A 15964-nucleotide genomic window follows, 5' to 3' on the forward strand; every position below is an offset into this window, starting at 1 on the left:
AAATATAAACCCTTCTCTCCAGTGAAACCAGCTTAGGTTTTACAGCCCTATCTTGTCCCAAGAAAAAGTGGCTGGCCAGAGAGAAATGCTTCATAGATCAGATTCAGCCTACAACCACTGAGTTTTAGAACAAAAATTTCCATTTAAATGCCACATTTCCCCTATAAGGAATATTACTTTAGCAATACACAGAGAATCACTGACAAGGGATCTAAACACTATCATTTATTCAACACTGCAACTTAAAGACAAGACATTAGAGATCTTTGAAATTCATCAGCATATTGAATACAGCAAGTATTACAGCTAGAGGAAATTGCACATTTTTGAAAGCAATGACACTATTTGCTTCTCCTAAAGTGCAAAAAAAAAAAGAAACACATAGCTGAAGAAATGTTGATTATCCAGCCCCTTCTTGGATTTAAATACAGCATCTCTATTAAGTCAATCCTACTGAGAGAGGTTTAAAAAAAGTTTAGTGTGATGCACATGCTGCTGTGCCAATACCAGATTCTTTCTTGGTTTCTACTGCATTTATTTGTCCTTCTTTTAGCTTCACCCATCTAAAGTCTTCCCTGACTTCTTCTAGCAGACTTGGCTTGAAAATGACATCTAGTGCTGTCATTGCCAAAGCTTTTGCTGTGCGCAAAGCATAGAACTGAGCGTTCTGTGACCCTGTGGAAAAAGAGAGAATTTCAGGTTAGATTACTGGTGTTAGATACAAACGACTAGCTTACTACACAAGGCATATTCTCTAAAAAAAAAAATCTTGAAGTTTCAATAGCAATAACAGTTTCTTCAAAATCTGCTTGCATGCATGAAGTATGTCTATTTTCTGATGCCTCAAGACAAATCTTCACATGAAAGTACTTTCTGCTAGTGATGCAAACAAGTAGGTCTGAAAACAGGAAAATGAGTTTTCACATTTTCCTTTTAAGAAAATGCAGAGTTTTATACCACTATCTCTATTACACTTCCAGAATATTGTGTTTTAGGAGTAAAATTACTTTTATCTTTTGGCTCATGCTTAGAAACTCTTCTGAATATGCTGCTAGGGATAATCCTTCTAATTTCTTCTGACTAGATGTATACTAAGTCAGGCTTTTAGTATGAGGAGTGGACATCCTTCCCATCCACATTTAACTTTAAACACAAAACCAGAAATTCTATATTTTGTCAGCTTTTTCTCTGCAACTCTACAATTAACTAAGTAAATTGTTGCAGGGTCAATTTTCAGCTCAGATGCCATCATGCTTGAAGAAAGGAACTCCATTTCTATACAGGTGTTCACACAAAGCCACTTTCAGATCTAGTACTTACACTTTTATACATTTACTAGTAGCTTTGAATACCACAGAAGCACGTGAAAGTTTTAATCCTCTGTATCTTTAAATATTTTTAACTTCTGGGTTTGCTGTAGCAAAGAGTCAGCAGCCAATCCCTACCATGCATAAGCGTTCCAAATATAAGTCTCTAACACTTTTCACTTCCACTCACCCGCAGCTTCTGTATACTGCTCAGTATGATTCAATGCATCAGAGCCAATATAAAAGTATGGATGAAGCCCAGGGACTACAAATGTAACATTTCCAAAGTCCGTGGAACCTAGAAGCAGCACAGAAATTCTTAATGAACAAGTGTTGAAGAGTTTTGAATAGTGCAAGAAAACATATGACAGGTATTACCTCCAGCCCATATCTAGAACAGAGTATCCTTTGCCCCAAATGCTAAAATAAAAGCATTTCTAATGAGTCATTACCCATACAAAAACCTCTCATCTCCGAGATACTTTCCCTAATTAGCTGTCTTCAGATGCTGCTCTCCAGTGTGCTTCTGATCAATAATCAGTTACTGGACTTCAAGGAAGATGTATCAGCACATTCCTATTCCATTTACTTTAATCCATTGATCTTTTAATCAAGCATCTCCTGATAGTAAGCTGCTAATTCAGAAACAATGAAAGCTGGAAACTTTGGAGTTTCAGGCAGCCCAGCTTTTTCCCTGCTACAGCGCTTAGAACTCAGCCCAACAGTTACTGCTTTCCACCAGTACACAAATATTCAGCACTGGTTAGGGGGACACTGAAATAGGAACAGTCTGTCTAAACAAAAACAGACTGATGACAACTATTTTTATCTTCTGCTTTTTGATTATTCTCAGCTATGGAAACCTTAACAACACAAGCACTCTTGAAATCTGAAATACGATCAGAACTAAACTCCAGACAAAACACTGGTGCTTTGTAGACAAAAGAATTCTTGATGGCAATGCTGCAGATTTTAATGATGATACTTTCATGCCTGACTAGCACTTTCAGGTACTGTCACTAGCTAATGCACCGTCTCAAAGTACTGCCTTATCTGTTTAATGATACCATCCAGAAGTAACAGATCCTCCACAGTAAATCATGCAAGAGTCTACAACTACTTTGAGTGCCTTTTTAACCCAAACAAGCAATCTACTCAGTATTTGTTAAAATGACATTTAGAAGCTGGAGAAATCAACGTGCCAGTTATTGTGAAATTCAGATACCAGAGGAAGCGTTGTTTCATAGCAGAGAAAAATAGGGATGACCAACTAAGACCTCAAATAACTTTTCTCAGGTCAACCAGAGCTGTAAGAATTTTTTCTTTAGCAATGGCATATAAAATGCCTGTTCCAAAGATTTAAAATTATTTGTAACACAACAGGTAGCCTGCATATCATGACACTTTATGAAGGCAAGACATTGCTAATGCCTTAAGACTTGATAACGAAATATCAAAGAAAACAGATTTTACTTGGAAGCATATAGTTATTAAAAGTGAGTCCACAGAGCCTATATTGTCCTCATTGGTCACATAAGACTAGCTTGCTGTTTGCTCTGCCTACAAACTGAAGCAGCAAGCCTTGTCCAAAGAAGAATTATCTTTCCCCATAAATTCATTATGCATCTGAAGAAAATCCAACTCTTGGCACAGCAAGAAGTCATTTGAATTTTCAGTAGCCTACACTATTGATCCATTCTTTGGTCAGTCTGGAAAGGCAAATCCGAAGTCTAAAGTTCTGCCTATTCCAGACTAAACCAAGAATTCTAGACTTGCCTTACTAAGTCCTAATACAGATGTGCTGTTGGAAAGACTGTGCTGGCCTTCCCTGCTCTCACCCAGCAAATGAAGCATTAGCAGTTTCAGTGCATCCCAGCTCTCAGTCACATAACTCCACTTTAAATTATATCCATATCCTACCTACTACCAGTTTAGATGTTGTTTACTGACTGTAAGGGATTTAAACTTGGTATTTTCTAGTAAGATGGAGAGCTTTCCAAGCCAAAGTCCAGAGCTTTTCATGAAAACATGACAGTCAAAACTTCCTCCCTCTCATACCTAGTGACATGTTTAAACATCAGACATTCCAATAGTCTCCGTGCAAACATCTGAAACTGTATGCTTGCTAGAGACACACAGATCAGGCTTCCTTCTAGAAGCACACAATATCTTCCCTTCTATCATACCCAGCAGCATGTTTAAAACATCAAGTATTACAATAGTTTCCATATAAATATCTGGAACTGTGTGCTTGACAGATGTACAGATCACATTTTCTTTTAGAAGCATAAATAATTGCACCCTTATCAATGCAATGTAGACTTGTGCACTAACTTCAACAGAAAGGTACTGGGAGCTCCAGCCCCTCCAAAAATATCCTGAAGCTGATACTGAAGCCTCTGAAGTCACTGAGCATATAATGGAAACCAGTATTACCACAAACATGAATGGAGGGGAATGCAAAAGATTCCAGGAAGTATTTATATATAGCCCCAAGCTTCAAGAGTGGTATTTTCAAAACTTACTGGCTCTTTCTTATGATTGTCTATATCAGTCTTGCACACAGGAAGCCTCTGAACCCCAGGAATGCTAAAAATATGAGAGTAAGTCATCACAAGTGTGGGTGCCTCAACTAAGGCACGCTAAACTAAGCCATCTATTTTGGGAGGTTATCAATATCCTGTAGGAGAGCTACCCTGCCAGCAGAAGGAGAAACAGGTCAGGGCACCTGGTCAAAGCAAACTCAGATTCACATTATTTTGCATCATCCTGGGTTTTTTTGCCAAATGAGTGGAGCATGCACAAGGCACACAAGGTAGTGTGAATCGCTGGACTAAAGGAATTCTTCATAATGCTTAGCTGCCTAGAGCGATACCTGTAAGCAGACCGATACTAATACCCATGTAGAGGTGGCAGCGAGTATGCTCATCTGTTAACGACTTTTCTGCTGCACAGACATGGAGAAGCAACTGAGCTATCTTCCTTCCCTTTCAACAGAAGAAACTGATATCCTAAAAGAAAACATTGAAAACCATATGAAAACTAAACAGAAATAGAGGTCTTGAAAAAGATGAGACAAAACACTCAACCCCTCTCCCAAAAAGGGCAGCGTACAAAATCCACTCCTGTGTCTGAGACTGTGCTGTGTTATCACTCCCGAATCCCAAAGCAAAAATTCAGAGAAGTAGCTGTGGAAAGAAAGTTCAGTAAGGCTTACTGCAACGTGCAATAACATAATTGCTTAAGCACTTTTTCACATTCAGAAAGCAATTTAAGGACAGAACAGGCATATGGACTTCCAATTTAGGCAAGTTAGTGTTTAATATTTAGCATAACACATAACTTATACATGAAAGCACTTTTACAATTGGGTGTCTGCGCTAAGCTCATTCCAAGTTCTCTGAAGGAGCACGATCTTCACCCTTAACACAATGGTTTGAAGGAAGCACTGCAGAGCTCCAGAAAGTTTCACTACAGCAAACGTTCTAAATAAGGTTCCTCAGCACCTTACTTAGGCTAAGTGAGCAAAGTAGTAAGTCTTACTTGTACCAGACTAAAAAAAAACATCTGTCCTTAGTTATAATTTGTTTTTAAACCCAAGACAATGAACCAATTGGAGAAAATACATTAGTGTTGCCTTAATTTAGAAGAGAAGAAATAAGAAAAGCCACCAGAATACCAAATAAGACTTGAACAGAGATCCTGTAGGAAGAGTCTGGGAAAAACACTGTTAAGGGTAACGAGAAGCCCACCTGAGCACTCAGGAATTCACACTCTTATTACTATACTCTGAGAGACCAAGGAAGTGAAACAGTTTGATACAAAGTCAAGACCCAGAAGTGAACACCTACTTGAATGGCACCCTCTGGAAAACTAATCTGTTGAACTCAAACTAAAATGAGAGACACAGAATTATCTGTTAATGGAAAGAGGTTTAAATTAGAGTTACTGAGATGCTCAAGCTTCCACTTAAAAATCTCTTTGAAAGCTTCCTCTAAAACAGTAGTTAGATGCCAGTACATTTGTGTATATGTAAGCTTGGAAAATATTATTAAACAAGATTCCTAAAAAACTATCTCTCATCTTCATTCGTAGCATAAACCAGGATTCTGTGTTTCAAGGCAACAGAATGAGCCGCAATTCATTCTACACCCTCATGTTCTCAGTAAGACAATTCTTATCTTTCCATCCTTCACACCTCCCTCCAACTGAACTGTTTCTTACTTGAAATGCTATCAGAAATATTCTCAGAAAATTACTACTGCTTTCCATACCTGTTGGGAAAATTTTTCCGCTTCTACAACAAATACAGAAACACAGGCCAGAGGTATGATCCTTCTACAGAGCTTCCATTTTCTAATTTGGCTTTTTTCTTCTGACCAAGCGATGTCTAACCTACCACTATCCCATTATTTTATACACTTAAGAGTTGATCAATCTAAGCTTAAGTCATAACAAAAAAAAACCAGACCAAATTACCTGACAAACCATTCAAGATGCAGTCTTCTGATACAAATTCTATTCCAAGCTTCTTTCCATTCTCCTTGTAAACTTTCTGCAGGCTCTTATTTGGAAGCACATTGTAGTAATCATTTTCACCACCTTTTATTTCCACCTAGACAAAAAACCCAAACAATTAGAAATTTTTCGCCAACCTAAGACAGTTTAATATAAACAATTTACAGTCCAGAAAAAATACATGTCCATACTTCAAGTCTGTGTCAAAACAAACGTAAGTGCTAAGTTTCTTTCAAAAATATAATATTCTGCCAAATATTAGCCTTGATCAAAACACAGCTGGTGTTCTGTCAAGCTTGCACTAAACTGCCAAATTCCAGAAGCATGGATTTCACAGAAAGCATCTCCAAAAAAGTAAGCAAGTGTTTCCTGTAACAGCTTCTTATGATTTCCACTGCAGGTACTATTAAACCATAGAAGTCAATTCAGCCTTTCACCAAATTCTGTTTTACTATATTTGTTTAGAACACTTCCAATAACTACAGCTCCATTCATGAAATGGCTTCACACAGACAAGAAGTTTTTTTTAAAAAAGTAAGAAAACATACCAATGACAAGTTTCAAAAGAGATCTTAACCATCATTCTGCATAAATTAGACTTTCTGAAACCCTTTTCTAATTAGACTGGACAGGGCACAGTAGGAAAACAGTATCTAATGCCTCAAATAGACCTTAAAACTCACTAGCTCACACTCATATACACTAGCCATATTTGTTCTGATGAGCACAGACATTCTTTTCACAGCTTTATTAGCCATCAGCCTGTAACTGCCTATCTTCACAATACATTGCAAGCTAATGATATTGCTGGCACCAGCAACAGGAGAGATGCTTCCACCTACTAAAAGCCAAAAAAAGAATGCTAACTGAAAAATCACTTGCTTTCACATTCAACTGCTACATGAGCCTCCTGTTTAATGGGGCAAAGGAAATAGAGGGATGCTCCAGCTCATTGAAAAAGAGCTAAAAGTCACATACACCTCAAAGGGCCAGGAGGAGGATCTTAGAAATTACAGACTGGTCAGACTGTCCTATCCTCAAGCTCCCAGGGAGATTATAGAGCAAATAAATCCTCCTATAACCCATGTCCAGGTACATGAATCACAAGGCAATCATGACTATCCAGCATAGATTCACAGAAGAGCAGATGATGCATGACCAAGCTTAACTTTTCATGACAGGTCTGGCTCAGCAGACACAGAAGACATTCAGGCTCAAAGTATTATAATCAGTGGCACAAAAATCCAAACTGCTGCCTGTTATACGTAGCACCCATGTGCAATCAATGCTGGTGCCGTTACTGTTTTAATATCTTTATTATCGATGCAGACAACTCCTGTGAGACCACAGCTGGTGGTGGTCAGTTTTGTGCTCCTGAACTCAAGACTGGAGCAAGTCCAGGGGAAGGCCACCAAGTTGATCAGGGAGAACATGACATACAAGAAAGTCTTCAGAAAAGAAGGTTAAGCTGTCTACGGCTACCAGATGGGGAGGGTGGAACAAAGACAGAACCAGACTTCTCAGAGATGCCCAGTGATATGACAAGAGGCAACAAAAGAAACTCCTATTAGGGACAACAGGATCACAGAAGTTGGTTGAAGTTGGAAAGCACCTCTGGAGGTCGTTATCTCCAACTCCCGCTCAAGCAGGGTCACCTAGAGCTGGTTGCCCAGGACCATATCAATGCAGGTTTTGATTATCTCCAAGGATGGAAACACCACAATCTCTCCAGGCAACCTGTTCCAGTGCTCAATCGTCACAATATAAACATCAGGAAAACCTTGTTCACCATGAGATGGGTACAGCATTGTTGATAGAGGTTGTAGAATTTCATCCTTGGAGATACACAAGTCCAGGTGGTACTAAGCAACCTGCTCTAACTGGCCCTGGTCTGAAGACAGGGTTAGGGAGATACCTCCAGAGGTCATCTGGTCAACCTAGATTATTCTGTGATTCTGTGGCATTATAAAACAGTGCTTTCTTTCAGGACACAAAGCAACAGAACAGCAAATGTATCATTGACACTTTGATTTCTTTCCCCTGAACGCTATGCAGAAATATGCTGTAAGCTTCAATTTCCTATTCTGGCCTACCTTATCTGCAGCGTAACAGAAATACATGAACATGAATACATGCTTACTTTGCATCCTGTGGCCAGTGCTGCAGATTTGAAGCAGTTCTCAACCTTCTCTGTCAGGACAGAAAGATCTTTCATTGAAGGGGCACGCAAGTAAAACTCTAGCTCAGTGTAAGAAGGAATGATGTTAGGTTTCACACCACCATTTTTTATTACACCTGCAGAAAGGGAGAAGTCAAGTTACTAGTGTTAAATACAAATGCTTGATCTTCAGCCCTGTCATGAAGCTCCTTGCTCAAGAACTAAATGTGTAAACAAAAAACTAACAGAACATCAACTGAGCATGAAATATACACAAAATGTAAGAAATAGTGTGTGGACAAAGCCTCTTCATTAGATCAGTTTGAGTGGAACATGTACATTCCACTTACATTCCAGCATGATTTCATGGCATTCTTTGGTTATCTGTTATAAACCTGAAGACAAGCCAAACTAGCATTTGTAATTAATCCCCTGAAATTCAGTGCATCAGAGTCACAAAGCAATCTGGCTGTCACGGAAAAAGAAAAAACTACTATAAAGGCTACCCTGGATTCCAACTTTTAATGGTTTCCTCAACTAGAATGTTTCCAACTTATTCTGCCAGCTTGTAGAGAAACTGAGTAAGTTACATTTCTCAGCAATACTGAAGTAATGTGTGTGTTGCAGGGAACAAAGTTCATAGATTCCTCACACTAACCCTTTAGAAATATTGGGGTATATATGGACAGTTTCAGTCAAGGGTGAAGTCTGAGTTGAAAGTACTCTCTCTTTCAAGGAAATGTGTGACAACTATATAGTCTTCAAGGCATCAGACACCATAATATTTAGATATTTCAACAAAAACACATTGTAGACCTCAAGCCTACATTAGAAATCTATTAACAGCTCATTGCTTTCAACAGGCTGCTTGTTTCCCTGGCCTCCTATCCTCAATTTATGTATGTGGAATAAGAATTTTTTTTTTTCCTGTAGAATCTGAGAAACTATGTACCTTAAATGGAAATAGTGCATGAAGTTACTGATGCGTGCCACTGAAGCCTGCAAAGACAGCACTATCAGGATTCAAATAGGCAAACCACCTTTATTTTTTGTGCAGAAAGCCTATTAAGACTATGAACTCCCCCCCTCAAATAAAACCTGGCCCATCTCAAATACAGTCAAAATAAACAGAGCACTGAATTAAACCACCACCAGTGCTCGTCCATAACACAAGGAACAGCTCAGATGAGGGACAGACATCACGGAAAAGGAACCAGTAAATCAGCAAGAAAGTAATCATGCAAGTTTGCATGACACATCATGTTTGCTCAAAACAATTAACTTAATGAGCTTTTGTCTTCTGTCACATTTGTAAATGAAACTGGATAGAGTCTAAGAGTATATCTACACTTAAATTTCAAAGCAAATGTAATATGGACTGGACAGCAGATCTAGCTTAAAAGTAGGCTGCCTGCACACCACTAATAGCACCTAGTCTGCCTTGCTTCTAGACAGAACTTTATAGCCTGTTTAATACAATTTCTTGAACAGAAAACATCTACATTCTTATTTTTCAAGGGGGCAACATTTACTCCACCCCTAAGCAGGGAAGAAACTTAGGTAATATTAGACAAACTGAAAGCAACATTGTTCAAGTTTATAAAACATTGCTTAGAAATTCTAGACTTCAAGTAATGGAAACTATTTCTTGTTAGTGGGTTAAAAGTAAGATTTTTAGGATCACTTAAGTCAGCCATGGCTGTTACTGTAAGCCTGCAACACAAGGCCTCCAACACACTGTTGTAAGCAAAGCATTCGTAAAATTAAATCTCATTCTGGCTGCTTATACTTTCCCCAAAGGTATTTTAGATATCTCTAGTTTGAAAACAAGGTTTATGACAGCAGTTGTACCAACACAGTAATTTAAGTTTTGCTGTGGTTCACAAAGCATTACCTCTAGGACGTTTGTTTAGGCACAGTTTTTTGCCTACATTATTAATGTAGGCTTTAGAAGCTATGAAGAAAGATGTATTTAGGGTTGTAGGCTTATTTACAAAAGACGACTTAGGCACCTCCAATCTTAAACCTGCACCACATGAGTTTCAGACACCAAAACTCATAATTAAGTGCTTTATTTCCTACTGAGCAATAGGATAGAAAGCTAAGACTATGCCCACTCTCTGAAATTCATTTGGGTATGCTGCACAGTAGAACTGCAAACATCTTCACCTACAGTCAAAAAGGTTAGGGCTTCCAGACTCCATCCAGATATCCTGGAGAGAAATACACACATATATTAAACAGCACAAACAGCCAAGACATACAGTGATCATTAGCTCAGAACTTCTGGAAGTGTTTTAAGTGCATAACAAGTTGTACATTCAGTATTCCTGTAGAAATGGCAAAGTGTCTTAATTTCAACTTGGAAAAAGTTGTGTTGGATGTAATAAAGGAAACCTGGGTTTATAGCTAAAGGGCAGCTTCCGTCTCAACTTCTGAAACAAGAAGAAAGGCATGATGTTGGAGTATGAGTCAAGCTTAAGGGTTAACATGTCTTATTGCAAAATGACCTTTCTGCTTCATGGTCTATTAGATATTTAATATTAGAATCCAGTGCACAACTAGTTGATTGAGCTACCAACCAGAACTATAGGCTTCTGCCAGCACTTGTTTTTTGTACTTCAGCAAATAAATTTCAGTCACTCTAGACCACTACGCCTTTCCATAAAGGTCAACATAAATGCCATCTAATTAATGGAATGTCTACTACAAAAAATGATGCAGTAAGTAATACTTCATTTTCCAGAAGGATTTAACCTTAGACCTTTGCAAAAACATGTACATTAACTTCAAGGAATTCAAGGCCATGTACCAAAATAAACTTAACACTTTTCTTTCTGAACTGCAATTTCAAGTGCAAAGGCTTAAAATTTGTCTAGCCTCTACCTAGGTACCAATACCTTCTCTTGATTCTGACCCATATGCCTATTTGCAGAAGTTAGTTCTGGGACACCAACATCATTTTAAAGATTACAAGCTATTTAAAGGAGACGGTGCTATTTCATAATATTTGAAGTGATTGTAGTAATCTAATGCAATATTTTAAGTTGTGGGGCTTTGTACATTAGTATTTCAACAGCCTAAAATTTTACTTGCTGGACATTAGATTTAATGAAAATCTCACCATGAACTCTCCAGGTCGGTTTCATTTGCTGTCTTAAAACAGACAGATTGTTGTATGCAAGAACAGCAGCATCTAATGCATTAACTCCTTCCCAAGGATAAGCAGCAGCATGAGAGGCTTTTCCATAGTATTTCACAGTCACACTAGGAAATAAAAGGCATTGCTTATTTCTTTTTCATTCACTAAAAACTCTACAACAAAAAGTTCCTTTTGTTCACACAAATATTTGTTATTTAAGTTTTGTGCCGCAGAACCAAACAATTTACCTGGCACTACACTGTTGCAAAGTTTAACTATCTTTGAGTGCAGGAAGATGCTGCAAGATATCTAGAAAACCAATGAAGTGGGACAGTATCAAGGGCCAATCAGGCAAAACAGCTACTATTAACATACCACTATATTGCCTCTTCCTGAGAAGTACAGGCTTCACATACTAATTAAATGTCTCCTAAACTTTTTTATACTTCCTGACTGTTCTGAGACTTAGTTACTAACATTCTTCTCAGAGGATAACGAACCCTTTTATCTGATTCAAAATTAGAAGTTCATTGTCCTATTCTTGTCAAACTTCAATAAAATGTGTACAGTATATAAGACAGCAAAAGCACATTAGTAAGATCACATACAAGCCATGTCTAAATAACAAAAGTTTTAAAAGTACAGTAAAGGCATAGCCTAGTATAAAATATATATTACCATGCTACAGCAAGGATGTTCTCTCCCTGCACACCTCAAAAATGGTGGTAGAAAGGCTTGCAACAAGGAAGAAATCTAGTGCAAATGTTACCCTCCAACTTCACAGAAGTCATAAAACACTGCACCTAAACACATCCAGTAAGAATTTGTGCCTGGCTTTATCTTATGAGGGCCTTACAAAATAATTTAGTATTTCAAAATAGATGAAAATTCTTTACACAGGAGGCAAATATTAAATACTGACAACTACATAAGGTATTACTACTTATCAAATACAGAAGAAATAGTTTATCAATACTAGAAATTTTAACTAACTCTGTTTGTACTCAATGCCCAGTCCTTTACATAAAAAACTCCATCCTCAAGCTCAAGGAGTGCCCCTCGAGATGCACAACCTGTCTCTTACCCAGCTAGGACCAGCCTAACTTGCTTGTCCTTCTGTCTTGCACAGATGCCAATTTAACTGATGCCTGATGCTCTGAACCATGCCACAGCTGGAAGTTAATACCAGAACTTAATATTGAATACCAAAGAGGAACACAATGGAGTGTACTGTTGCAGCAGAAAACATCTCCTGCTACTACCTGCAATGCAAACTAAGTATGTCCTTTTCCACCTTCCTTCACCCTCCAAGACAGCCATACACCCCATTCTGTAAAGTATGAGTTTTACTTAAAATTTAGTGTCATTATGAAAATCAAAATAAGAAAACTTAACCAACCCAAGTATTAGATTGCAACCCCTCAAATCAGCTCAAAGGCAGCAGGACAGATCCCTGGATATTCTCAAAAAAATTGAGAGAAGGCAAAGTAAAGCAGTAAGTCACATTGCGATGTTTTTCTCCCCCACAAGAAACATGTGCTTCTTAAAGAAAAATGTTATTTCAGCATTCCTTTTCTTGTACTTCTATTGCTATGTAAATGCCACTCAAAAATACATCAGATTTTGGTGAATAATGAAACCCTAAGCCAGTTTAAGAATATTAGCAGCAGAATGTGCACCTTGTTTGACAAACAATAAATAGGCTGATTAGGTAAAGAATAAGAACAAGAATCAGCAAGTTCTGGCATATATTCACCACAGTTATCCTAGTATGTTAATTTTACTTCAGGCACAAAGCAGCTTTGGAGTTTACAGATGTAATAATACTAGCAATTTAGTAATCACCAGTCCTTCAATTCTTCAGAAACAACCAAAAGATCAAATACAAGTCATCAAGACAATCTTTGTACCTTTGGAACCTCGTAATTAAATAAATCACGCCTTAAGCTGTGTATTTCAAGCTTTTGGAGGTAGTAAGCTGTTTTACTCAGTACTTCAATTCCATGCCTCCTCCATATTTGAGGTTTAAAGGCTATCTAGGACTTGCATCCTACAGCAGACCATCACCTCTGAAGAGGTATTTCCAAATCTTGAAGTATCAAACTCAAAAGGCTACTGCAAGAGTTGCAATGAAGAGAAAGACAAAACTATTCTCTAGAACTGGATCTTGAAGATTATAAATATAGTCTTAAGGTACAGCAACCAAAAGCCAAGCTGAGATAAGTCTTAAAGAGTCTTAACTGGTTACTGTAATCTCCTTCAGAAACACAGTGATGGAATACAGCAGAGAGCTAACTAGGTAAGGTGTTGCTAACCTTGTCTGTTTTATCACAAAACTTATACTGTAACAGCAGCAAGTTATCCACCAGGAACAGCACCGGTAAACGCAAAACGACCAATAAAATCAAGCATGTAAGAGCTGGAAGGTAGCACAACCAAGACGAAAACAGCTCTCTGTTTTTCCAACCATTTCTGTCTTGATATAGAGTTATTTAAATATTACAGAATTTAGTCAGAAACAGCCAAACATAACACATAAAAAAAAAACTGTTGCACTGAAGGGAGGTTACAAGTGCAGTCTCGACAAGATAAGACCTTAGGATCAAGAATCATTAATAACATGGCATAAAATATAATAACAAAGCCTGCTGATAGACTACTGCCAGGACACTATGAAAACTGAAGAGGTTTATAATATCAAAGGAAGAACAGCATGGCCTCACAAACTGGCAGAGAAAGAAAAAAATGAAACTCAAATATTTTAAAAGATCACATACTTACAGACTTGAGCATTTGTCTAAGAGTTGATTGCTTGAAAGTGACTGAAGAGGAAGCCCGAAACATGCTGGCTGTCTCCAAAATAGAGACACTATGGTCCCAGCATCAGCTGAGTAAGGTCTAAGGAAATTCCACCTGACGTACCATGTACAGTTCTATTTACACACATTCAGCAAGGATTACTTCAAAGTCAAGCCACTCCAAGTACAAATAAACAAGCGCTGACGCTGAACAGTAGGGTTAACCAAAAGAAGACAAGATGTAATTTATGAAGAGTTATATGGCTAGCTAGCAAAAAAAAAAAAAGATGAATGAAAGTACAACTGCTGTCTATAGATATATACTAGGGGTAAACATGAAGGAAAGCAAAGAACTACTTTGAATAAGAAAAAACTGATTGAGAGTTAATAGATATAGAACGGCCCTGATTAAATTTAGGCTGGAAGTTAACAAGGATCCAAACAGTGTCAGGCTCAGCTGGCTGTTTCAAGAGTGGGAGAGAAAACATGAATCACTTTCAAAACGGATTAAAATGAAACGCATACAGAGGACTACATGACCTGGTGCCCAGGAAAGCAAGGAGCTAGGATCCATGAGACTCCCTCCAGTTGCACGTTCCACAATTTAAATAAAATGTTTTTTTTAATAGATACGATAACCACATACACGTAAAAAAGAAACGCCTAGGAACATCATAAGAACGAACACGTTTTGAGGCCACGCGCAAGATGATGTCAGAGCAGTCAGGGATCTTTAACGCTAGGCTGGACACTGCGATTTGGGAGGACGGCTCAGTGTCCAGAACAGCGACCCGGCTCCTCGGCCGGCTCCAAATACCTCGCCTGAAGGGCGCCTGCAAGGTCCCCGGCCCTGCGTCCCGCCTCCTCCAAAGCGGCTGCGCTACCCGGGCAAGAGGCCAACAGCGGGCCAACCCTTCCCACCCGAGCCCGCTCACTCACTCGTGCTCGGCCACGTCGGGCAGGTAAGCTGCGTCCTCCTGCGAGGGGTGCGCCATGAACACCACATCCAGGCCGTCGAACGCCCCAGCGTTTATCAGGTCTATCTTGCCCCCTCCTTGCTCTTCCGCAGGCGTCCCCAGCACCGTGATCTGCAGCACAGAGGCCGAGCGAGGGTCAGGGGCCGGGCCGCCCACCCGGAGGGGCCGGGGCGGCGGCCTGGGGAGGGCTGGCTCTCACCTGGACGGCGACGGGCGCCGGCTGCGGCAGGCTTTCCAGGGCGGCCTTCAGCCCCAGGGCGGCGGCGGCTCCCACCTCGGCGATCAGGTTGTGCCCGCAGGCGTGACCGATGCCGGGCAAGGCATCGTACTCGCATAGGAAGGCGAGGCGGAGCGGCCCCGGCCCCGGGCCCCGGGGGTGGGCGGCCGTGCCCCACTCGGCGCGGAAGGCCGTGCCCAGCTTGTACCGCGGCTGCACGTCCCAGGCGGCGCCAGGCAGCTCCCCGCTGGAGAAGAAGCGGGTCATGGTGTCGTGCGCCTGGTGCTCCTCGTAGGCCAGCTCGGGCCGGCTCCAGATGTCGCGGCTCAGGGCGCCCAGCCGCGCCGCGTTCAGCTCCACGCTCTCGCACGCCCGCTGCTTCAGCGTCTCCAGCGCCGGCAGCGCGGAGGTGCCCGCGGCGGGGCCGCCCGGCGGCGGCTCGTGCGGCCTCATCGGGCAGCGGCGGGGCGGGCACAGGGCCACCTGCCGCCGCAACAGCCCTCCTCTTCCCCCTCCTCACCCGCCCCTGGCCGTGCGAGCCCGCCGCCGCCGCCCCCTTTTATCGCCCCCTCGGCGCCGCGGGGCGCGCCGGGAAGCGTAGTCCGCGCTCCCCCGCCCCCGCGGCAGGGCCCACCGCCGGCGGCCGGGCAGAGCTACTCGCCCCGCCGCCTCCGGGGGGCCTCGCCGGTGCCGCCGCCGGAGTTCCGCGGGCGTGGGAGCCCTCTCACCCCGCGCGGGGCCGCGTCGTACTTTTACCGCTGTGTTTTGCTGCTGAGGTAACACGCGCTTTGCCCACACACGTATTTACCATCAAAACACACTAACTCCAGTCTTCAGCTGCTTTCTG

The 15964-nt window shown here is 40.8% G+C and overlaps 1 protein-coding gene across 3 annotated transcripts; it reads right to left on the reverse strand.

The window, feature by feature from the left end:
- Positions 1-210: 210 nt before the first annotated feature.
- PM20D2 (peptidase M20 domain containing 2) lies at positions 211-15659 on the reverse strand. 3 transcript variants are annotated; one of them, XR_010372266.1, is made up of 8 exons: positions 15100-15659; positions 14863-15011; positions 11108-11250; positions 7966-8120; positions 5787-5922; positions 4183-4318; positions 1498-1605; positions 656-675 (listed from the first exon to the last, which is right to left on the reverse strand). XR_010372266.1 is itself a non-coding variant. In XM_064447645.1 (7 exons), exons 1-7 carry the CDS (start codon positions 15568-15570, stop codon positions 476-478), a joined length of 1257 nt encoding a protein of 418 aa, XP_064303715.1. In that variant the 5' UTR covers positions 15571-15657; the 3' UTR covers positions 211-475. The 3 variants fall into 3 exon arrangements, 2 of the variants coding, with proteins under 2 accessions (XP_064303715.1, XP_064303714.1); XM_064447645.1 differs by lacking the exon at positions 4183-4318 and having other exon boundaries at positions 211-675; positions 7966-8015; positions 15100-15657; XM_064447644.1 differs by lacking the exon at positions 4183-4318 and having other exon boundaries at positions 211-675; positions 15100-15656.
- Positions 15660-15964: the final 305 nt, after the last annotated feature.

This window comes from Phalacrocorax carbo, chromosome 3 (genome assembly GCF_963921805.1).
Source record: "Phalacrocorax carbo chromosome 3, bPhaCar2.1, whole genome shotgun sequence".
Taxonomy (NCBI): domain Eukaryota; kingdom Metazoa; phylum Chordata; class Aves; order Suliformes; family Phalacrocoracidae; genus Phalacrocorax; species Phalacrocorax carbo.

Bases quoted from the DNA above. Each gene is read 5' to 3' on its own strand.
- PM20D2 (XM_064447644.1), bottom strand. From the start codon at position 15,570: ATGAGGCCGCACGAGCCGCCGCCGGGCGGCCCCGCCGCGGGCACCTCC. The intron at 15,012-15,099 runs GTGAGAGCCAGC...TCTGTGCTGCAG, and splicing joins CGGCGCCCGTCGCCGTCCAG to ATCACGGTGCTGGGGACGCC. The intron at 676-1,497 runs GTGAGTGGAAGT...CTTTTTCCACAG, and splicing joins GCAGTATACAGAAGCTGCGG to GGTCACAGAACGCTCAGTTC.